The sequence below is a fragment of the Macrotis lagotis genome, chromosome 1 (genome assembly GCF_037893015.1).
Source record: "Macrotis lagotis isolate mMagLag1 chromosome 1, bilby.v1.9.chrom.fasta, whole genome shotgun sequence".
NCBI classification, from domain to species: Eukaryota; Metazoa; Chordata; class Mammalia; order Peramelemorphia; family Peramelidae; genus Macrotis; species Macrotis lagotis.
The window spans coordinates 388,584,204-388,609,315 of record NC_133658.1 but is presented as its reverse complement, the minus strand read 5'-3'; the positions used below and the strand labels follow the sequence as shown (position 1 = coordinate 388,609,315).

Sequence of the window (25,112 nt, the reverse complement as noted above, 5' to 3'; positions counted from 1 at the left end):
AACTTACTTAAAATTAACAAACTAACACACACACACACAGACTCACACATAAAATATTAGGCTGTGTTAAGCTATTTCTGGTCTAATCAAAGTTTGGAATTTATAAACTAGGTTGGAACTGGAGATATAAATTTGAGTTCAGCAAGTATTGGATGTTTCTATTCCAATCTATTATTTATCTTTTATGTAAATTTGGTGCATTTTACTTCCTTTATAACCATGATCATGTCTGAGTTATTTTCCACTTAACTCAGAACTTGATTGTCTAGAAAAGTAGCTATTTTAAAAAAGTCCATGTGCTCATATTGTTTCCAAACAACTTTTGTACTGTCTCTGTTCAACTGTTTGTCTACTTTTAACAATTGCTGTTATTGTCCACAATGGCTGCTGGTTGAGTATTGGGGGCTCTCATGATTTCAGCTTCTAACAACTCCAAAAATCTAAAATTTACAAGTTGGCTATCTGCAGGATTCTTGGAGGAAATCGGTTTCCAAATAGGGCTTGCTTTTTTTAAAGAAAATTTAACACAAAACAAGTGACACCTGCTGTTCAAGTAGGATAGATGCAACTGATCTTAGTCCTGAGAGTTAAATTTTATGGGATCACCAGTTTGAAACAAAGACCTTAGAAATCATCTAGTCCCAATCCCCTCATTTTACATATGAGGAAACTAAAGCTCAGGGAAGTTAAATGAATTCATGATCAACATAGAATTTAGTTCATTGCCAATTAAAATTTGTTGACTAAAAAAAAAAAATCACCATAATCATACTGAGAAAATAAAGGATTTTTAAAGTAGATAATCTACACAAGATGACATATTGAAAAGAGAACCAGATTTGGAGTAAGAAGAGCTATGCTCAAATTTCAGTTGTTACTTAAAAGTCTGTCTGACCCTTTGGCAAATCACAAACTCTAAGACTCCAATGTCTCTGATGAAAGGATTTGGACAAGATGATTAGCTGTATTCTTCCAGGTTTAAATTCTATGCCTGTTCAAGAAAAGTGAATAGTCAGGGTTCTATTCTTCAGAGAAACACCTCTACCTACCTAAAATCCTGCCATAAGGAAAGTTAATAACTACTTTTACTATTATAACTTAATTATAAATTAGTAAGTATTTCATGAGTACCTCTCTTTGGTATCAGATTCTTGTTGGTTTCTTAGTAAAAAGGTGATTGGCCACAAAATTAAATTCTAAGTTTAAAATATCAGATAAAAAGAATCCTAAAAAAAAAGCCATGTTTATAAAAAATAACAAAGTTCTTTTTGGGAAAAAAAATTCATAAAGCATATTTATTTGTGTTATAACAGGTTAGTGGACTTAGGTACAATGATGAACAGTGAATTGGTCTAACCATTCTGAAAAGTATTTTAGATTTATTAAACTGTTCAAACACTTTGACCCAGATATTTAAATACTTGGCATATACCTCCAGAGAGATAAAATGGTCATAGTATTCAAAAAATTCTAGCAATAATTTTAGTATTAACAAAGAACTGGAAGGAAAGTAAGAGCCCTTCAATTTGGAAAAGACTGGATAAACTGTGAAATAAATGTAATGGAGTATTCTTGCATCATAAATAATGATGAAGAATTTAGTTAAATATGGGAAGATTTGCAGAAACTAATGTTGAACAAAATTGAACAAGGAAAACAATATCATACTGTGACTACATAACAATGTAAACTTTTTTGGAAAAGGAACTGAATTCTAAGTTAACTATAATGAAAAATTTCTGGTCCCAGAGAACTGATAATGAAACACTTTTTTTTTCTTTCAGTAGAGAAGTGGAAGACTATGAGGACAGTAAACTCATTCACTTACATGTAATCAATGTATTGTTTTATTGGCTTAACTTTTTCCTCTGTAATATGGGAGGCTTCAATGCTGGGGTGGAGGGAGGTTCTATCTGGAAATGCTATGTGGTGAAACCAAAAAGGCATCAATAAAATTTATTTTTTAAGGTTTAAGCTTAGGGCCTGGGAAAGGATTCTTGGTTCTAGCAAAGGAAGTTATATTATAGTGGGAAAAGTAGGGGCAGCTAGGTGGCACAGTGGATGGAGCACTGGACTTGGAGTCAGGAGTACCTGAATTCACATCCAGCCTCAGACACCTAATAATTACCTAGCTGTGAGGCCTTGGACAAGCCACTTAACCCCATTGCCTTGAAAAATTCTTTAAAAAAAATGACTATAGTGGGAAAAGTATTGGATTTATAACTTAAAAGACCAAAGCTGTTTGACCACAGGCAAGTCACTGACCCTCTCTGAGCTTCACTTTTCTTCTTTGTAAAAGGGGTGGAAGGGGATTGAACTAGATATTTCCTAGAGTTTCTTTTAGTTCTAGAACTGATACAACACCACACACAATAACCAACCATAATTCCAAAGGACTCATAGTGAAACATGCTATCCACCTCAAGATGGAGAACTGATGGACTCAAGACTCTAGGTAAATGCATAATTTCTTTTTCTTTCTTTCCAATCATGGATAATGCAGGAATCTATTTTGCTTGTTATACTTATTTGTAACAAGGTTTTTCTTGCTTTCTTAATGAAGGAAAGTAGAGGGAAAAAATTCAGAATGGAAATGAAAATAACATTGATTATTAAAAATATTAAGCCTTTAAAATAAATATTAAACAACCCAAAAATAATTCTTGTGATAGTGGCTTCTCTAAATCAATTGCTGAAAATAGCTTGGAGGGAATAAATTAAAAGTTCTAACTCCATAATATCTTGTGTGCTGATTTCCCCTAGGGTAGAAGGCAATGAATTGATGAAAGAGTTACAGAAATTTATTTAAAACAAAGATAGGAAAATCCTCATTTGTTTTTCTTACTATCTTTGTTTACCAAGAGACTGAAAGAATACATATATATACAAGTTGGGTGTCCTGAATCAACTTTCAAATCATGTCACTGCTGTCCAAGGAAAGAAGCCATGGGGTCATCTGGCCTCTGGCGTTTCATCCGGTATGCCTCCATTTCCTCTTCTGTAGGCTCTCGGGCTTCATACATACTATTGTAGGGTCTCTTCCTCTCATCTAGCTGCATGATCTCCTTGACATGGAGGAGGCGGGCCTCCTCAGCATTTAATGCCTAAGTGGAAAAATAGAGAATCAATGAACACTGGCACTTTGAGGATGAGTCTACATAGTACATAGTAGTACAGCAGAATGGATGCAGCACTGGGCACTGTGACATCAGAAACCAAACTCTAACTGGAGCCAATTATTATTCAGCTTGCTAATAGCTTCAGTTTTTAAAAGTCAATTTTCAGTATGATTTTTCCATTTGTTCTTGCTATTTTAATCAATTTTAATGTAATTTTTTACTATATAAAAAACCTAAACAGAAGTTGTTTTTCTGATATATTTTTCTATTTTTCTAGGCCTGGCTTTAGGTAGAGAATTAAATCCCACACTTCAGAGTAGTATTTTCAAGGTCAATGAGTCAGATGGAGAAAATGGGTAAATTTGATTAGACCTTATAAAATTTCTAAGCTAAGGCTTTTATAAAAAGCACAGTCTTTTAGAAATGAAGTTTAGGGGATGTTTCAAGGGAAGTTATGTCAAGGTCATTAAGTACCTTTTTCAATTTTTCATGTTTCTTCTTTTCTTCACCCTCACTGTCAGAACTACTCTTCCTGTGTTTCTTCTTCTTTTTCTTCTTCTTCTCCTCTTTCTGTTTCTCTTGGTGAAGCTTCAAGGTAAAAACGAAGAAGTCAATGACCTTGGTTTGAATCTACCTGCGCAGGTTTCTTAACCTTTCATGAGTTTCAATTTCCTTATTGATAAAATAGTAATAATACTTGCATGAATCATTGCACACATGTCTTCTGAGAGGAAACTGCCTTGTAAATTATAAAGTGCTATATAAGTGTGAACTGCTTTTGATATGTTCATGACAAAATATTCACTTCTATCACATTTATTTATTGACCATAAAGAATACTGGCATAACCTACCTCCATTAAAGTTTTTGGTCTGCTTGTTTGTTCTTCTCCCACAGCATCATCAGGAATATATTCATCTGCATTCTGTTTATTTAAAAAAGGAAACAAATTGAATTCAATTGGTGTATCCTAACAAACAAACATCATGAGAAGAGGCACTACCCACATTCACCATCCACTCCAGGAGTGTGTTTATGATATGTGTGACATAAAGCTATTCTACAGTGAAATAAACCCTGGACTTCCCGGGAAGACATATTTTAGAGTAGCATTGTCCATCTCATGCTTGTAAAACTCCTAAGTGTGACTGAAACCAAATTAAAATGTAATTGGATGATAAATGATCAAAGGACATGAACAGGAAGTTTTCAAATGAAGAAATTAAAGCTAGATATAATAACATGAAAAAATGCTCCCAATCATTATTGATTAGAGAAATGTAAATTAAAACAACTATGAGGTACCATCTAACACCCATCAGATAGGCTAAGATGACAAAATGAGAAAAGGATCAATATTGGAGAGGTTGTGAGAATATTGGGCCGTTAATGCATTGTTGGTGGAGTTGTGAACTGATCCAACCATTCTGAAGAGCAATAAAACTGATTATACCCTTTGACCCAGCAATTACAATACTAGGCCTATGTCCAGAAGAAATATAAAAAAAATGGGAAAAGTTCCACATGATCTAAAATATTCATAGCAGCTCTTTTTGTACTGACAAAGAATTGGAAATTGAGGGGATGCCCATCAATTGGGGAATGGTTCAATAAGTTATGACATATGAATGTTATGGAGTACTACTGTTAAATTAAGAAATCATAAATGGTTGGATTCTAGAGAGGCATGGAATGAATTACTGATGCTGAGTAAAGAGAGCAGAACCAAGAGAACATTACACGCATTAACAGCATTATGAGTTGATCAATCTTGATTGATGCAGCTCCTCTCAGCAGTTCAGAGAGTTAGGACAACCCTAGGAGATCTGCTATGGACAATGCTATTCACATCCAGAAGAAAAACAAAACAAAACAAAAATCGTACAGAATCTAAATGAACATTACATTCACTCCCCCCCAACCATTATTATTTGTGAACATTTACTTTTTTTAAAAATCAAAAAAAAAATTTTCTTATCTCATCGTTTTCTTTCTTTTCTCTTATTCCTAATTCCTCATACAGAAAATGACTAATCTGTAAACATGTTAAACACAATGTGCATATAAAATATTCACTAGATTGTTCACCACTGGGGGAAGGGAGGTGAAAAGGGAGGAAATTCAGTAACTTAAAAATATGCATATGCTTGTGGATGAATGTTGAAAAACTTTCATAATATGTAATTGGAAAAAATGGAAATGGACAATTTTTTACAAAATAAATAAAATAATACAATAAAGAAAATGTTAGGGTGTGGTTTGCTAAGTTTATGAGCAGCCTATAGGCATCCAGATCTTTCCATTTGATCTTGACACCTCTGTATTAGGAATGACCTGCCTCTTGCATAACTCTGAGCTTCACAGCTGTAAAATATGGATACTAACACTCATGTGAACATGATTGCAAAATATTAACATACCATTACAATCTTAGCAAATTATATAACTGGACAAGGATGGGAACTAGACTGTGAATTCAGTGGCATAGAGAGCTTTGAGGTGAGGAAATACCTTCTACCAATCCAGGTTGGCATTATCTCCACAATTTAATAGTCTTAGAGAGTTATCTGGGGGCACTGAGAGGTTAAATGACTTGCCCAAGGTCATACAGCTAAAATGTTTCAGAAGTAGGACCTAACCCTAAGTATTCGCTGTTTTAGACTTGATTCTTTATCCACTAATACCAACCTGACTCTTTTTTAAGATAAGAAAGTAGTTGACTGAAAACAATTTTAGAAAATGATTACTGTTAAATGTACTGCCTGTCTTTACAATCTGTAGTGTTTCTAGGAAAAGGGATACTCACAGCAATTTCCTTCCCAGCTTCTCCAGTACAATAGGAAAACTTGACAAAGGAATGACAGCATTTGTACCCCCATCTACCTTCTTTCCAATAGGAACCCCAGATATGCTGTGGATGAGAAAGACATTATTGAAAAACATAATGTATGTACATTAAAACATCCTGGTTAAATTCAAGAGTATATATAAAGCCTTCACAACAATTCAACAAGAGGGATAAAGGATGAGGATTAGAGCTATTTTGTACAAATTTTACTATATACTTTTCTAAGTTTGATGTTTCTGTTACACATTCAAAAAGGATCTAATTAAACCTCATAAATTTGGGCTAGACTAAAGTTAACTTCTGCTTAGCAACATGTTTCCATACTAATAGGAAAAATTAATAATAATATAATCAAGATTTTTTTTTTTAGATTTTTCAAGGCAATGGGGTTAAGTGGCTTGCCCAAGGCCACACGGCTAGGTAATTATTAAGTGTCTGAGGTCGGATGTGAACCCAGGTACTCCTGACTCCAAGGCTGGTGCTCTATTCACTGTGCCACCTAGATGCCCCTATAATCAAGATTTTGCTGAACATTTGAAATAGCATCAATTTTGAAAATATTTTCAAATACTTAGGAAGCAATTATTCTAACTTCTGTGAACCTTAATTTCTTCATCTATCAAATGGGACTATAAGGCCTGGCCTACATACTGCACAGGGTTGGGAAGATAAAAGGCAACAATGAAAGAAATTGTTCTACAAAAGCAATTTGTCATCCCTATTTCTATACTATTATCACTGCTAAATCCAATGATTTTTATTCTGGTTCTCAATCTCCTTGATCATTCTATAGCATTTCATATTACTGGACCACCTTCTTCTTTATGCCCATTCTTCCCTAAACCTTCTCTGACAGTACATTCTCATGATGTTTTTCCTTCCTTCTTCTGCTCTGACCTACTATACCCATTTTGGTTCTCCATCTTTCTACTTGCTCTTAAATGTGGATGTCCTTCAAGATTCTGTTGTTAGCCCTCTCTTCCTCTATCCTGATAATTCCATTCACTCCTTTGGTTTCCATTAACAGTTCTATGCAGATGACTCTCACAGACTCTCAGAGTTGACTAGGGCATAGAGGTCATAACTGAAAAGGAAAACTGTTCTGTCACATGGTCACCAAGCCTTTACTTAAATATGTCCAGTCAAAAGGAACCCCACCTAGGTAGTTTATTTCTCTTTTTAAACCATAGGTATCATTAGGAAGCTTTTTCTTTGTATCAAAGCCAAATCTGCCACTGCAACTTCTCTGCATTGCTTGTAGCTTTACTCTCTGGAGCCAAGCAAATAAATCTTATCTCTCATCTATGTGATGGCCCTTTTAATTTTTGAAAATGTCTTTTATACTCCCAAAACTTCCTATCACTCCAACCACCCTTTTTCAGGAGGATAATTGAGATGATAAGATGTCTAGAGACCATGCTGTACAAGGATTAGATAAACTGGAGATGGTAATTTAGGAGAAAATAAGATGTAAAGGGTCTATGAGAGCTGTCATTGGATTTCCTCTGCTTCACTTCAGAGGAGAGAACTTGGAGCAATGAGCAGAAGCTGAAGAGAAACAATCTGCAGTTTGAATCTTCCTAATGACTAGAGAAGTCTAAAAGTGGAATGAACTGCCTGGGGAGATCACCTAGAAATAAAATTAGCTAACATTTATATAGCAGTTTAAGTTTTGCAAAGTACTTTACATGTGTTATCTTATGTGTTATCACAAAACCTTGTGAGGGAGAGAGGTGCTATTATCCCCACTTTACAGTTGAGAAAACTTGCCCAGGGATGATCACAGTTGGGACTAAACACAGCAGGATTTGAACTTAAGATTCTTCTGACTCCAGGTCCCAAGTTTTATCCAATATAATATGTGGATACAACAAACTTGGGTTACCTAATAACATCATAACAAGACAATTCTTTTACTTCTCTATAATGGATTCTGTGTCCCATTTCCCAGAAAAGGCTGTTTCAAAAACATTTCATGTCATAAGCTACTCACACTCTCCCCATCTCCCTAGCTCAGGATCATACCTTATTCCCTAGGAAACTAGACTATTCTCCAAGAGTTCCTTCCTCTTGCCTTTTCCATAGCCCACACTCTTGATAATTATCCTTTACCTTCTTCTTCTTTCCTCTAGTTTCTAACAAAGAGGTGACTTTCTCCTCCACAAGGTTAACTTTGATCCTTTTTCTGAACACTGTTCCCATAATCATCTCTTTTACATTTCTAACTATCTATCTTTATATAATAGTTCTTTATCTGCTTACTCAACCTTATTACCCATCACTTTTACAGATGAATTTCTAGAAAAAATTGTTAACAACAGTTGCTTCCACTTTCTCTCATTCTTTTCTCAACTTCTGCTATTTGGCTTCTGATCTCATCATATAACTGAAATTGCTCTTTCCAAAGTAATGAGTGTTCTCTAATCATAAAACTGAAAGGTTTTTTCTCAATGCTCATCTTTCTTAGCCACTCTGAAGCATGGCACCACCTCATTTTTCTCTGCCTCAATGGGTTTTTATATTTTCTTGCCTTTTCTATTTGTCTGATTGCTCCATCTGAACCCTTTGACATATCATTATTCATATGCCCCTAACTGTAGATATGCCTCCAGGCTCTGGGCTGGGTCCTACACCATTGTCTTTACTCCCTCATTAGATGATCTCATTAGCTCCCCTTGAGTTCAGTTACTATCTCTTTGCAGAAGACTCCTTGACTTATGTATCTAGCCCCAGCCTCTCTCCTAGATGTAATTCTAACTAATTCTCTGTCTACTGGGGAATAGCAAACATGACCTATCTAAAACTGAACTCATTTTTCTTTCTAAGCCCTCAGCTCTTCTGGACTTCCAGGTCAAGAGTATCACCATCCTGCAAATCTTCTGGGTTCTAAAATCCAAACTAATTCTTGAGTCCTTATTCTTCCACATCCCACATATTCAATCAGTAGCCAAATCTTTTAATTACTACCCTACAGTCTCTCTCTTGCACCTGTCTCCTTTTCTAAATGCACTAGTTTAATCCCCCAAACCCTTTTTTCTGAGACTATTACAAAATTCTCTTAATTGGTCTCCCTGCCTCGATCTTTCTCCTCTACAATCAAATATTCTCCTGGCTGTCAAAGTAAGTTTTTCCTAAAGCACAGGTCTGACTATATTACTACCAAGACTCACTCAATCACAATGGCTTCTTAGTGCCTCTAGGATCAAATATAAGTCCTCTAGTGTTTAAAGCCTTTCACAGTCTGGTTCCAACCATATTATATATTATTCTCCTTTCCACACTCTTTAGCTCAGGTAAACCAGTCAATCAATTTACTGTTCCTTACATGTAACATTCTATCTCCTTTCTTTGCACTGGTTATCCCCCAAACCTGGAATATACTGCTATCTCATCTCTACCTCTTACTTCCTTTGGTTCAAGTGCTATCTTCTACATCAAATCTTCCCTAACATCCATGGCTGGCAGAGATAGTAGCAAAGTGGGTAAAGCTGATAAAGATCTTAGGGCTGTCAAACTGAAAGGAGAAGCAAGGTTCCAACTGTGATATAACAATTAATATGATGGTTAGGATAGTCTTGATGTGCCAGTCTGGGCTAATGAGTTTCTTCAAGAGACAACAGCTAACTTAGTATTAGAGACACATTAGCTAAAATAGACAAATATGAAAACAACATAAAGCAACAGCACAAAGCAATTCTTATTTTCTTTGCTTACAGTATGATTATTGATCTTGACATCCTCTTCATACTTAGAACAGGCTATAGCTCGCTCTTGACCTTTGATAATTGTTCCATGTCTTGAATATTCTACATAGTCTTCTGTTTGAGCTAACAGTAACTCAGAGGGGGGAGCATCCAGGTGTTCTTGACCTCCATACTAAAGAAGAAATTATATCTGGTGAAGTATACCTTTTACTCAAATATATATATATTGAAGTCATCTGTATAAATCAGTGAAATCTAAAAAAACTATTGAATTCTCAGGAGAAAAAGAACAATGGGTAAAAGGTACACAAGAAAGAAAAAGTAACAGCACTGAATTTTTTTTAGCACTGAATTTTTAACTACTAAGTCAAAGATACTCTAGAGTAGCATAAAAGATTATAACTAGTAAAAATACAGGAAAAATGATAAACAAAAAAATTTATGTGCATTTTCAGAATTTAGCTAATATGAAGCAATGTCTATTAAGAATTTTTTTCCTTTGACAGTATTGTTACTCAACTTCAGTTTTAGCCAAAATTACCTTCTCTAAGATGCTTTCTTTCTGTTGTTCTTTGAAATCTTCCTTCTTGACTTTAAATGATTTATAGAGCAATTCCAATTTTGTTGGATCTGCTTGTAGATGTACTTCAGACCCTTTGTCATAAGCCTCCCAGGCAAACACTAAAGTAATGGAAAAAAAATAAGTTATTAGCTAAATATTGCATTCAGAAAACAAGAATTGAACACTTAACTACATACCATAGTTAGATGTCAAAGAACCAATAAAGAAAAATAGGTTCTTGATCCTGTCCTAAAATGGCTTACAACATTGTTGGGAAAGGGGAACAATTGAAAATCTGCATGCATTTTAATGATACTGGTATACATTTTGATCAGGAATCTTTTGTCTTGGATTTCAAAAGTAAAGCTTAAACATTTTTTTGGCTAATATTTTTCACTAGTGGCTCACCAGAAAGCAAGTCTTTCCATATAGGAAAAATGTCTTATACCACCAATGTCCAATTTGATGAAAATACTTACACTGTGTCTGTGCCATTGAAATTGTATCTCCAGTATATCGAACGAAATTGTCTCCTGCATAACTAACTCTAAAAGTAAAAAACAAGATTATTCAATAAGGTTGACTTCTCAAAAAGGTAGGTTGCTTCTTTCCTGATCATGTCACATCATAGTAATTTTAATTAAGAGTTGTTGATTCATTTCACCTTCAATTTGAAACATCCTCTCACCCTGTAGTGTGCACCCAAAGCAAACTTTAGACACTTACTCATCAGGATTCTTTCCTGCATTGGCATAGGGATTCTCTCGCATTGCTCTTGTTTTTGGATCATAGTAGGCAGAATTGGGATCCAAATTTCTCAAGTACTAGATAAAGAAAAAAAAAAGACACTGAGTATTAACATTTACTTGCACATTAAGAACTTTTCAATCAGGTGGTGTACAGCTGAGAAAATCAGAGTAGGAGAAAGGGATGAGTTAGATGGGGGCTCTTGATTCAGTCACTGTTCTAGGCTCCCAAAGGCCCTGCTTTGGAAATGCTCTGACATCTAACAAAAAAAGTACCAGCACAACTATATCAAAACTAATTCTGGCATCTCAGTTTTTAATGGTTTAAAAATTAAGACAACTCAGAGCTTACTTTAGCAATGTCTTCTCGAATTCTGAGATTCCGGACTGTAATTCGTCTTTTTGAGTCAAAATTTTGTCCAGGCATATCAATGTCATCTGCATACTTATCTTCATCCTCATCTTCACTGTTATGGTCTCTCTCCTAAAAGAGAATAAAGGCAGAAAATGATTAAGAAAAAAGATCAGGGTTAATTTTAGGTTTAAGTGGTCCACTGAATAATTCCAAATTAGTATCAATTAATCCAAACACAATTATATAGTGTCTACTTTGGAACAGGTATGGTAAATACAAAGATAGTCAGATAATCCCAGCCATCCAAGTTTCCCTTCTAATGGAAGAAACGAGAGGTATGAGTATAAATTAATACAAAAAACAAGGTTGGTAACTATACAAGTGATTTCATTGGCAGAGGATAATGTCCAGATGAGGAAACTCCTTCCATCGATGCAGAGCAGCATCTGTTCTGTAACGTATAGGCTTAAAAATTTAGCAAACTACAGCTCATGGATTAGCTACCTGTTTTTTTCTAAGAATAGTTTTTACATTTTTAGATACAATTAAACTTTATTTAAAAATATAAAAGCCATACATAGCTTGCTATACTCCTTCTGCATCTCTGCCTTTTAGAACACCTAGCATCTTTCAAAGCTCAAGGCAAGTGTCACTTCTACATGAAGCTTTTTTGAATTCTGGCCTAGAGAACTTAGTGACTTGTCTAGGGTCATACATAAACCTGAATCCAAGTCTTCCTGGTTCTAAGATAATTTCTCTATTTATGAGGACAACATTCTGAATGATGGAATCAGGAAAGACCTCATGTAAATGGTACTTGACTCGAGCTTTGAAGGCAGAGATCAGGAAGGAATACATTTCAGACATGGGAGACAAAGGCATAGATATGGCATATAGAAAGTTGTAAGTAAGGATAAGCAGCTGGTCAGTTTGGCTATAATATAGACTATCTAAAGAGGAATATATGTGAAAGGAAATAATGGGTAATAGTTCTGAAAAGGCAGGCTGGACCTAGGTCAGGAAAAGATCCAAATGCCACAGAGATGAGTTTCTATTTGATCCTGGAGGCACAGGGAGCCCCTGGAACTTTTTGACTGTGCCTTAGGAACATCATTTTGGCAGGTGTGTGGATGATATCTAGGAGGGGAAGAGATTTGAGGCAGAAAGAACAATTAGGAGACTATTTCAGTATCAGAGCTAATATGGGTTTGGTGGCAAATAAGTGGACAGCAAGGGAGAGATGAGAGAGACGTGGAATTACAACTTGGTAACACTGAATGAGAGAGTGAAGAGTCAAATTCAATCTGAGTTTGACATCATGAGCAGAAGCTTCAACAGAAACAGAAAGGAAGCTAGGGAAAGGGTAGATTTGGGGTAAAAATAAGTTCTGTTTTAGCCATTTCAGTTTTGAGATTCTATGGGACATCCAAAGGGTTTGAGATATGTATAGAACATTCAGGAAGAGATAATCAACAGGCAATAAAAATGCAAAATAAATTATGGAGAGAAATGGATATCCTAAATGTAGATTTAGGAGTCATTTACATAAAGATGATAGTTTAATCCATGGGAACTAAGGCGATTATGAAGATACAGGGTACAAAAAGAGGAGAGGGTCAAGGAGTTCTGGAAAGAGTACATCCAGCTAAACAACAAGGGTGGGACACTGATGATGACCTTTTAAAGGATGCTGAGATAGGAAGAAAGATAAGTATGACAGAGGAATTATCATGAAAACCAAAAGAAAAGAATATCCAGAAAGAAAAGGTGGTCAATAATATCATGAAGCTTACTGAAGGGGAAAAAAGATCATTAAATTTAACATTCAAGAGATAAAAGACCTTGAAGAGAATAGCTGAATAGAGACTAAAGCAAGACCGAAAGGGATTGAGAAATAAGTGGAAGATAAGAAAAAGTGCAGTTTAGGATTATATTCAGAGCTGGAAGGGATATCAGAGGACATATAGGGCAGCCTTCCATTGAATAGATGAGGAAACTGAGGCCCAAGAGAGTTAAGTCAGGTAGTAAAATCTTGCTATTAAAGGGGAGGGGAATATATAGGACAATACAGATGGCAGGATCAAGTGAATTTAAAGGATGGGGAGATTTGGTCATGTTTGTATGGAATAAAGAAGGAACCAGTAGACTAGGAGAGGTTAGAAATAAAGGAGTTAGATGAGATGATTGAAAGAACAACCTGCCAAAGGAGAAATGAAGGAATGAAATTAAGAGTAAAAATAAGAGGCGTTAGCATTGACAAGGAAATGTCAAGGAAAAGGATCTTCCCATCTTCTAAGACTGGAGTAAAAGAGAATGGAATGGGAATGAGGTTGATATAATCTGAAGTGTGGAAATGGGCATTTCACAGACTAAGCCTGTGAAAGATGGCGTCAATATTTTTGATGAAGCATTTGGCATAATCAGGCGTAGAATAATTAGAAGAAAGGTTTGAAATGGTCAGTATTGGGATAGGGACAGAGCTCATCAAGGAAGAGTAAAAGGACTGCTATATTTAACTCAATTGACTGGACAATATAAAATTGCAATGGATTCAATCAGCAGTCATGTGACTTCCTTAAGCAGTATTCAGTAAGAAGACATAGGGGTAGAAAAGGTAGACAGATGGTACTGACATGAATGGTAACAGGACAAAGGGGCAAACGATTCAAGAGGAGATATGACACTGTAAAGTTGAACTAGTTGACTAAGGAGATAAAATTTTCAAAGGAAAAAAGTGAAGCCAGAACAATAGCCTGATCTGGGAAAATAGGTAGAGGCTTTGGGGAAGGCAAAGTCAAGGGTTAGAAAGAGTTGGAAGGGGGCAGCTAGGTGTCACAGTGAATAGAGCACCAGCCCTGGAGTCAGGAGTACCTGAGTTCAAATCCGACCTCAGACACTTAATAATTACCTAGCTGTGTGGCCTTGGGCAAGTCACTTAACTCCACTGCCTTGTAAAAACCTTAAAAAAAAGAGTTGGAAGGACAGGAGGTTATAGTGAGAAGAATGTCCTAAATATAGAAGTGAAACACTTATGTATGATGAAATGAATTCAAGGCTATGGTGTGTGTGTGTGTGTGTGTGTGTGTGTGTGTGTGTCTGTGTATTTTTAAGGTGGAGTGAAATTAAAAGATGATTGAAGTTGAGTGGGTTGATGAATTGGAAGGCAAGGAGGATTTGAGGAAATAACATGTAAATCAACGTCCTTCACTATAAAGGCAGGAGCTAGAATAGAGAATAATAAACCAGATAATTAATTTCTTGACAAAGGACAGAAAACTAGCTGAGGACCTGTAAAGAATAGTCACCAGGGATTGGATTAGTTGATATATTGGGAAGGATTGAACCTCAAAGTAAAAAAGCAAAAAGAGGCAAGATGCATACCTACACTAAATAGACAGCATGGATTCCCCCTCCCCTCCCATGCTTGTCCAAGAGATGAATATGTTGGTGGAACTTCAGGGATGGTACATCTAATATTGGACAAAGTAGCATGGGATGCAGTGTCTTCTGGGGAAAGCCAGGTTTCTGTGATTGAAAGATGAAAGGAATATGAGAGAAGTTGCCTAATATGAAGGAATTCTAAGTGGAGTCATGAAGAGAAGAGTTTTTATGGGAAGCAGGGGAATGAAATGGAGTAATATGTTGTTTAAGGAGAGTAGCAGGGATGGCAAGACTTTCATGATCTGGCTGGGTCTTGGTATCCTAGTAAGTATGGCTGGATGGGATGAAATTCAGCTTAGAACCTGATCTTTTATAGGGTGGATGAGGTGTTATTTGATTCCCTCATGTTCCAATCAATAGCCAGAGAAACAGATATCTGTGGTTTTCTTAGTAAATCAAGAAAGCTAAATTTTTTTTTTTAGGTTTTTTTTGCAAGGCAAATAGTGTTAAGTGGCTTGCCCAAGGCCACACAGCTAGGTAATTATTAAAGTGTCTGAGGCCGGATTTGAACCCAGGTACTCCTGACTCCAGGGCCGGTGCTCTTTCCACTGTGCCACCTAGCTGCCCCAAGAAAGCTAAAATTTAAACATAATGGCCTCCCAGAAATGAAAAGACAGTATTTTCTTAGGAAAATATAACCCAAACTGGAGGTACAAATACTGTACAAACAACAAAGGCCATTCACTCCTTTTCCCGAGTCAACAATAACTGTAATTCAACATATATCCAGTTATTTCTAAGGCTAAAATTTCCTACCGTCTGAGATGGTTCTTCTTCTCCCCACTGATGTTTTGGAGAATTCTGTGTTAAACAAGAAAAAGAATTTTGTAACTTCTGAATATGAACATATAATAATACATACTATAAAACTTCTAACATCAATAATATTATCAAATTATATTAATATTTACTTTGTTAAATATTGGGGTCAATAAGAATTCTTCTGAATATGAACATATAATACATACTATAAAACTTCTAACATCAATAATATTATCAAATTATATTAATATTTACTTTGTTAAATATTGGGGTCAATAAGAATTCTTCTGAATATGAACATATAATACATACTATAAAACTTCTAACATCAATAATATTATCAAATTATATTAATATTTACTTTGTTAAATATTGGGGTCAATAAGAATTCTAAATACAATTCTCACCACACAAATTTTAACTGTAGTATATTATCAATAGTCAATACTATTTGAAATGGCTTACTCTGAACTTAATCATTTAAGTCTTAATCATTTAGACTTAAAAACTATATAAATTCCCCAAGAAAGATTTCTTGAAAAGACAAGTATAAGAAATATACAGAAGAGAAAATAAATATTGGTTGTAATATGTATTAGCATAAGCAATATTCAATAGATGAGACTGCACATGCATCAAAAAATAATCATCTAAAAAATACAATGCACTGCATTGTAATTTAGTCATTTAAGTCAATTTGTTGCCCCCTTGCTGCCTCTCTATGAATAAAACTCAGTGCATATGATCAACTATTTGCTACCAAATCCAAAGAGTTGATTAGATCAATGGGTATAGTTACTATTGCCCAAGCAGGCTTTATAATATTGGAGGCTTAAGAAACCAACTCAGATGTAATAGTTTCTAGGTTTAATTGCAAGTAATTTTCAGTATAAGTGGCAAAGATGGCACATAGGTTAGTTACTGCTGCCATACTCCTATCTATGTTTGGAGCTAATGCCTAGCTTAGAAGTTAATGGCAAGACAAATACACCGAAAAGTTATCAAAAAATATTCAATGATTTTCATAGCACTTTTTATGTAAGTAGAAAACAAAAAATCCACCTCAACCTAAATCTCCAGCAAGATAATAGTTAACTATATTGTGATACAATGATGTGATAATTATTTTAACTGAGACTTAGGTGTATAAAGAAAACTGGAAGGATCTCTATGAAATAGTTGGGGGGCAGGGAGTAAAAGAAGAACTCAAGGAATTGTATGCATACTTCAGTGGAGAAAGATTTCTTAAATGATTCTTTATGCATTGAAATGCAAATAGTTAAAAAGCATGTTTAGTTGACTGTTAAATATCAAACTTGTAATAAAAACACTTAAAAAGTTTTGAGCCTCATGAGCTCCCCTTCCTGCTTTGTGAGTTGAGATCAGGAGTTCAATCTTCCCTATCTCCAGTCTTCAAATGGCATTTATTCAACATACAATTCATTTACCAAATGTCTAATGGAAAGGAGTTGGCACCTTGGGTTAGTACTTATGATATAATTTTCAAAAATTTATTTAAGGCAGTAGACTTGCAAGGTCACACAGCCAGGCAATTATTAAGTGTCTGAGGCTGGATTTAAACTCAGGTGCCAGGGCCGGTGCTCTATCCACTGTGCAACCTAGATGCCCCAGGTTAGTACTTTTAAAAGACTGCAAAGCTTACTTAAGTAGGTAACAAATGGCATAATTACACATTGTTATTTCCAACATGGTGATATGTCCTAAAGTTCTTTTTAAGGCATTTAGATCTAATACTGGGTAACTGGAGATTTAGCAAAAATTTTGTTTAAGTGTGTGTATTTTAGGTTTTATGGGAAAAATAAAGTGTTTGGGGAGGCAAACAATGTCCACACAAGAGAGTCAGGTAATCTAGTTTCCTTTTCATCAAGTACAAAAAAATTACCAAAGTGACTCCTGAATTACACTGTTGGAGATTCTAACATTTCCTTTTGACATTTTGCTTAATATAGCTTACGTGTTTAGTCATTGTTAATATACATACTAATAAAAAAAAGTAATGGGGGAATAAGAGCTATAAGATACTTTTCTTGTTTTCCCAAAGGGTAAGGATTAAAACTGGCTTTCTAAACACTATGAACACTTTACAAAATTGGGTACTTTCAAATAAGGTTATGATTTCATGTATGAAAAACAAATCCTGTATGAAGACTATATTGTGAGTAGTTTACCTTGTAGTAAGGTTAACTAAACTTTTGCCAGATACATTTTCATTGAAAAATAAACAGAAGTTATTATAATCAATTGCTTACCACTTGTTCCATTAACTTTCCTGAGGCTAATTCTTCCTGTAGCTTCTGAGCTTTTAGTGTACGTTTAGCCTACAGAACAGAAATATTTTAAATTGAAACAAAAATATACAATCTTTTGGTGATAAAAAAATCATAATAAAATAACTACCACTTTTATTATTTTCAACAAAGGCAAGGAACACAATCTTTGCTTAGCTTAAAAAATTTATGATTTTAAACATAAAAAGAATAATAACTTTAATTAAATTTCAAACTTATCTTTATTAGTTCAACAACTTAGGCACTAAAATAAACACCTAAAAAATGAAAGACAAAACAATTTTGCTGTCTGAGTTCAATGTCATTTACTACTATTCATTAATTCCACATTAATACTACCACTTAAAAATGAAATATGGCAGCTGTATGCCATCCTAGATATATCTTCAGAGTTCATTCTGTTTATTAATATAGAATGTGGAACAGAAAACAAGATGCATATTCAGTCATCAGGGATTGTAGAAAATCAGAGAATTTTACCCACCAGGTCAACTTTGGCATATTCTTCTACAATCTTCATATGTTCCTCTGAGTTGTAGCCATTCCATCGATCCCTTTTACCATCATAGTCAAACATAAGCTGAGGCTGTATATGTTCATCTGGTGCTATGTTAGTTCCTGTGAATTTGGCACCAACACGTCTAGGTCTCTGAAAAAAAAATAGCACATTATTTCAATTTTTCTTAAATAATTGTATTCCAAAAAAACCTCTTATCTTATCTTTCTTTCACATGGATTGGAATGACAACACCATCTTAAAGAGATAACTTATTAATTTTACCTGACTACTTTTCCTTCAGTGGTAATTTTCTTTTTTCTTTAGTTTTTGCAAGGCAATGGGGTTAAGTGGCTTGTCCAAGGCCACACAGCTGGGTAATTATTAAGTGTCTGAAGCCAGATTTGAACTCAGGTACTGCTGACTCCAGGGTCGGTGCTCTATCCACTGCGGCACCTAGCTCTGCCGCTCAATGGTAATTTTCTGATGATTCTACTCAAATTTTCTCAAAACACACCTCTGTCCACTAAAAAGAATACAAGCTTACCTCAAAACAATCTTTTTTTTTGTGCGTCATAGCCCCACAATTTTCACATGCTCCTTTGCGGTATTTTGTAGTCACAATATTCTAAATGATGGAGAACAAAATACAAAGAATTGGTTCTGTCCATTTATATATGGCAGAATAAATTTTTTTAGAAATATACTCCAATATGTCTCTCATGACAAAAGTACCCTAAAATACTAAAAATATGTTAAAGTAAAATTTATTGGAATAATTATTAATTTGGAATAGATTAGAAAAAAACATCCTCAATAGGAAAATAGTCCTGTTGAAATTTGGGGCATTTACTTATGAGGGAGAATTTGGCAATATGACTTTGAATAATGAAAGCCTATAAAGCTAATGTTACACATTAAATATGAATTTTAAATTTCAAAATGTTTTTATTAATCCTTAAAATATTTCGGTGGGGCATAATGTTCATGATTTAAATTTTTCTGCCAACAGTTCACATACCTCTTTTACACCCCTCTTATACCATTCTCCAGATGAACTGTATTCTTTCTGTTTCTCAGGTTGGGGTCTTTGATGTTTTAATGTGGGTCTTTTTGATGGATCTATATACCATGGCACAGAGGAAATGTACTGAGGGATATGAGGATTGATATCTCTATGAAGAAATAAAAGTTAGAAGGATAAACAAGGTAGAAATTAATATGTTTGATATAAATATGCTTTTCAGGAAAAGTTAAAATACTTACTTTCCTTCCTCATCAACTTCAGCTGGGGCATTACCCAGCTTTCTTTGTTCCTCTAGCTCCTTCTTCTTTCTCCAGTCTTCCCTTGTCATTTTCTTTGGCTCTTCCAAACCCATATCATTTGATCCCCCAGGGGGGCCAGTGTTTATTGCTTCTGCAACAGCTGTCGACATGGTCCTGGTTACCTTTGAGGACAAAAAATAACTTAGATTAAGAGGTTTAAGGATAACAAGATTCTATTGTGTTGAATGACTGGCCTTTCCTGATAAATGGAACCACAGATGATAACTGTGTTCAAGGACTTACTATAAAGAAACAGGATAACAGGAAAACATGCATAACAAAGTATTCATTAGTATTATGGAGGATATTTTTCAAGTAATTCAAATGTCAAGTAGATTTCCTGTATATGGTGAGTTTCTTTAGATCAGTTGTCAAACATGGGTCACATGCATACCACAATACTTTTAAGTGTTACTAGAACCAGATTAAAATGTAATTGAGAAACATTTATCAAATAAAAATACAATAAACAGATAATATTACACTTTCAAACAAAGTCAGTATATGGCCAGAGGGATCTGTATGTACAAATTAGTGGTTTCCATTTCTATTTGAGTTTGACACCACTGCTGTAGATTCTCCTCTTATGAAATGCTTATAGCTATGGGTCCTGGGACACAACAAGCATCCTCAGGTAAAATTCACAAGACTTAAAAAAGAGATTAGTCTGGCAGTTTACCAAATTCAAGAAAATGAAAAATTCTCACTGCTCAAATTATAATGTGCATTAGGATTAAATAACGTGCCACCATCTATGTCCTGGAAAGATACTACCGATGGACAATGAGATAGGCCCCACAACCCAAAGGCACAAGACTGTGGGCTGAATTACTTTTGGGAAATTTCGATATATACAATGATTACCAAATAATACCTTACTATAAAAAAAACCCACAGTAATATTATATAATTTCAAATCACAGAACACTATGATTCAGAAGATTCTACATTGTGGATAAACTAAAAAAACAAGGGAATGAAGTATATTTGGAATGTCAATGTGATACTTGATCCTCCTTAACAGACTGGAGCATATCCAGGTGGATGGTAAACAAAGGATCAAGATTTCAGGAAAATTGGATCCAAGTCTCAGTAATGCTACTACCTTAAGTAAAATTACTTGGGGAAAATTATTTCTTTGGACCACTTCTTTATTCCTTAAGTAAAAGGACTAAAATAAATAATCTCAAAGAAATAAAAAAAAATCAATGAATCTATGAAGATGAAATTGCCAGAAACCATACCATATGAAGTCCTACTGAAAGTATTGTGAGAATATTTAGTTCAAAACAGAGCAAATAGGCCAAATTAGCTATCTTCAATCTCAAGAGAAAACTTAGAGAAATGGGATTTTACTTGTTCTGCTTGCTCTCAGCAAACAAGCCTAAGTTAACGGAACAAATATTTCAGCTTGATTAAGAAAAAATAATCTAACCACAACTAAACTAATATTTAAAGTTAAATCTCCCGAGTAGAGTGACTGTACTTTCTAACTTTCTGTCATTTAAAGGTCCCCAAAAGAAGAATAAGTTTCCTTAGGAGCCAGTAAGTTCTCTATAGTTAATTTATTCAACAATCAATTGTTAAACATACTTTTATATGTTAGATTCTAAGGAAGCAAAGACAAAACAATAACAAATAGCTCATGTCTTCAAGGAGCTTATTGAGTAGAAACCTGTATATCTAAAATTAAATGTAAAATATATAAAAAGTAATTTCCTAAGGAGATCACAAGCAAATTGGTGAGGGGTTGGAGGAGTGGGGGGGGGGGGGGGGGGATGTGAAGGAAGAAAGGCCAGAAAGAACAGGACAGACTTTATAAGTGGTACTTCTATAGAACTTTATTAAATTTTATTTTTTTAATTAATGAAAATACACCTTCTTTGAAAAAGAAAAAAACAGATTTTGAAAGAAGTGAGGCCAATTCTGCCTAAATTAAATTACTTGTTCAGTACTGTATCAATCAAATTACCAAAAGTTATCTTAAAGAACTAGAAAAAATGGTAATAAAATTCATCTGGAGGAATAAAAGGTCAAGAATATCAAGGGAAATAATAATAAAAAAAAATGCCAAGGAAGGTAACCTAGCTATACTGATCTAAAAATACATTAAGGTGTCATTTATTAAAACTGGCTAAGAAATACATAAGTGGATTAGGGGAATAGATTAGATACAAAAGAAATTGTAGTAAATAACTATGGTAACTTACTATTTGATAAACCCAAAGATTCTAGTTTCCGGATTAAGAATTTACAATTTGATAAAAACTGCTGGGAAAACTAAAAACTAGTATGGCAAAAATAGGCACAGATTAACATCTTATACCCTATACCCCTATATCTTTTACCCCTAAACGGTAAGGATTTAGACATAAAGGGTCAATTGGGAGAAGAAGGAATAGTCTGTCAAATCTATGGAAGTTTACAACCAAAGAAGAGATAGAGAACATAATAAATTGCAAAATTGATAATTCTGACTACATTAAATTAAAAAGTTCTGCACAAATAAAAATGCAACCAAAATAAGATGGAATGAAGAAACATAAGAAACAATTTTCGAGTTAGTGTTTCTAATGAAGGACTCATTTGTAAAATATAGAGAGAACTGAATCAAATTTATAATACAAATCATTTTCCAATTTATAAATGGTCAAGGGATATAAACAGGCAGTTTTCAGATGAAGAAATTAAAACTACCTATGGTCTTACGTAAAATGCTCCAAATCATTACTGATTAGAGGAATGCAAATTAAAGCAACTCTGAGCTACTATTTCACACCTATGGGATTGGCTGAAATGACAAAAGAAGAAAAATAATCAATTCTGGAAAGGATTTGTGGGACACTAATGCACTGCTGGTGGAGCTGTGAACTGATCCAACCACTCCTGAGGGCAATTTGGAGCCATTACAAAGGTCAATAAAACTGTATGTACCCTCTGATCTAGCAATACTAGGTCTATATCCCAAAAAGATCAGAAAAGGGGGGAAGGGCTCACAACTACAAAAACATTTATAGCGGTTCTTTTTTGTAGTGGTAAAGAATTGAAAATATGAGAGGTTCATCAGTTGGAGAATTGAAAAAGCTAAGGTATATGGAATGTTATGGAGTACTATTGCTTTATAACAAATCATGAGTGGCCTGATATCATCAAAGCATGGAGAGATTTGTATGAACTGATGCTGAGTGAAATGAGCAGAACCAGGAGAACACTGCATATATTAACAGCAACACTGTGAAATGATCAATGATAAAGGAAGCAACTTCTCTTGGTAGTTCAGTGATCAAGGACAATCCTGAGAGACATGCTATAGAAAACGCTATTCACATCCAGAGGAAAAAACCATAGTGTCTGGAATGCGAAGCAACACTATGTTCACTTTTCTAAAACTTTTATATTTTATCTTTCTCATGTTAATTCCCCCCCCCTTATTCTAGTTTTTCTTCCACAGTTTGACTAAATAGAAATGTGTTAAATGCAATTTTATATGTACAACTTATATCAGATTATTTGCTGCCATGGGGAGGGCAAGGTGGAAAAATGTAGACTCAAAAAAGCTTGCAAACTGATTAATGTTGAAAACTATCTTTGCACATAATTGGAAAAAAATAAAGAAGGGGGGGAAGAAATGTTAGGTGAATACATGCAGTGCAGGTGAGCAAGAAGTATTTATACTCCATGCAAAGGCACAGAGATGGGAAAGAGAAAGTCATGTACACTGGGGAGCAGAAGTGGTACTATCACTCCTTGGGGATAGTGAGGACAATAGTCCTGGCTTGAGTACAGGTTAATCTTGAAGATGATGATAACAATAGCAGCTAGCAGGCTGGTAAAGCACTGTGATCTGACTTTTATCCTCACAACAACTCCCACTTTAGAAACCAGAAAACCGAAGCAGAAGAAAGTTGAGATCAGATTTGACCCCGGCTTTTCCTGATTCAACCACTTCTCTGAATTCTTTTAAATCACAATTAATATCCCAACTTCTCCTGGAAACATTCCTCTACCCTTAATTGCTGTGCCTTCCCTCTGTTTTTTTTTATTTCCTATTTATCCTGTGCCGTATACGGCTTGCTTTGTATATTCGTTTGCATGTACTTTCTCCCATAAATCAGAAGTTCCTTGTCTCTTGTCTCTTTTCATGCCCTCAGCTTAGCACGAATTGGCCTCTCTCGCCTCCCATCCTTTGTGGGTCTGGGCTCCTCGGGTCCAGACCCTGCACGTTCCAGGGTAAAAGGCTTTGGAGTCAGAAGCTCTTCCGTTGTGACTCTCGCTGGCGCCCTTTGGGGTTTTCTGGGCAAAGTCACTGCATTTCCTTCTCTAGTACTTTGCAGGTGATAAAAGTGGGGCAAACAGGGTTAAGTGACTTGCCCAGGGTCACACGGCTTACACGTGTCCGGGGCCGGGTTTGAATCGGGAAGGCGAGTCTTCCCGCCCGCAGGCCCGGCTCAGTGGTCCCAAGACCTGAATGCAAGTCTCTCCCGGCACAGTGACCGGCTGCGGAGCCACCAGCCTTCCCGGCTGGAGTCCTCGGGTTTCCTCATCAGTAAGAGCGGGGAGGGGCGAAGGGGGGAGTCTGGCCCAGGACCCCCGGACCCCCAGCACCACCACACCCACGACCCGGGAAGCTTTGTCCTCTCGCCCCGGGCCCTCCCACCGTCCCCAGGTCCGCTTCCTCCTCTGCCCAGCGCGCAAGCCGGAGGCCCCAAGACCCCGCTCCGGCAGCCGCTGACCCCGGACACCCTTCTCCCGGCAACTTCAGAGCACTCACCCGGCGATGGCGCCCCGACGGCTGCCCAGACCCCCAGGAAAGACGGGGAGACTCCCTACTTGTACACAAGTCTGCCAGGCCCGGCCTTGTTTATATCCGGGAACTTCCGCACGCGTCCCACAAGCCTCTGCGGCTGACGTGTCTTAAAGAGACAGCGACGTGTTTACAGTCTTCCAGCTCTGCGCGGTGACGTGGTGCGCTCTTCCCAAACCCTTCCTTCCTGCGTCCCTTCCCCCCACCCCTGCTTTTCTACAGCCCGCACACAAAATTCAAGTATGTACGCCCAAAGGGCAACAAAAATGAGCATACTCTTTGATCCAGCAGTACCACTACTGGGTCTATACCCTGAGGAGATGATGAAAAAGGGTAAAAACATCATTTGGATAAAAATATTCATAGCAGCCCTGTTTGTGGTGGCAAAGAATTGGAAATCGAGTACATGTCCTTCAATTGGGGAATGGCTTAACAAAATGTGGTATATGCATGTCATGGAACATTATTGTTCTATTAGAAACCAGGAGGGACAGAATTCAGGGAAGCCTGGAGGGATTTGCATGAACTGATGCTGAGTGAGATGAGCAGAACCAGAAAAACACTGTACACCCTAACAGCAGCATGGGGGGCGATGATCAACCATGGTTCCATCAGTGCAACAGTCAGGGACAATTTGGGG

The 25,112-nt window shown here is 35.9% G+C and overlaps 1 protein-coding gene across 1 annotated transcript; it reads right to left on the bottom strand.

The window, feature by feature from the left end:
* Positions 1-2,779: 2,779 nt before the first annotated feature.
* Positions 2,780-24,561, bottom strand: SLU7 (SLU7 homolog, splicing factor). The gene is made up of 16 exons (XM_074212489.1): positions 24,440-24,561; positions 19,609-19,790; positions 19,364-19,517; positions 18,890-18,970; positions 18,331-18,495; positions 17,808-17,876; positions 15,532-15,576; positions 11,332-11,463; positions 10,960-11,057; positions 10,713-10,780; positions 10,213-10,352; positions 9,682-9,843; positions 5,926-6,030; positions 3,973-4,044; positions 3,594-3,707; positions 2,780-3,104 (listed from the first exon to the last, which is right to left on the bottom strand). The coding sequence occupies exons 2-16, from the start codon at positions 19,776-19,778 to the stop codon at positions 2,922-2,924; spliced, it is 1,758 nt and encodes a 585-aa protein (XP_074068590.1). The 5' UTR covers positions 19,779-19,790; positions 24,440-24,561; the 3' UTR covers positions 2,780-2,921.
* Between the last annotated feature and the right edge of the window lie 551 nt (positions 24,562-25,112).

What these genes read in the sequence shown, in the direction of transcription:
- SLU7 (XM_074212489.1), bottom strand. Translation starts at nt 19,778, where the DNA reads ATGTCGACAGCTGTTGCAGAAGCAATAAACACTGGCCCCCCTGGGGGA. An exon ending in AAAAAAAAGATTGTTTTGAG is followed by an intron (nt 18,496 to 18,889) that starts GTAAGCTTGTAT and finishes TTTTTTTTTCAG; the next exon opens with AGACCTAGACGTGTTGGTGC. An exon ending in AAGAAAGCATCTTAGAGAAG is followed by an intron (nt 9,844 to 10,212) that starts GTAATTTTGGCT and finishes TTTCTTCTTTAG; the next exon opens with TATGGAGGTCAAGAACACCT.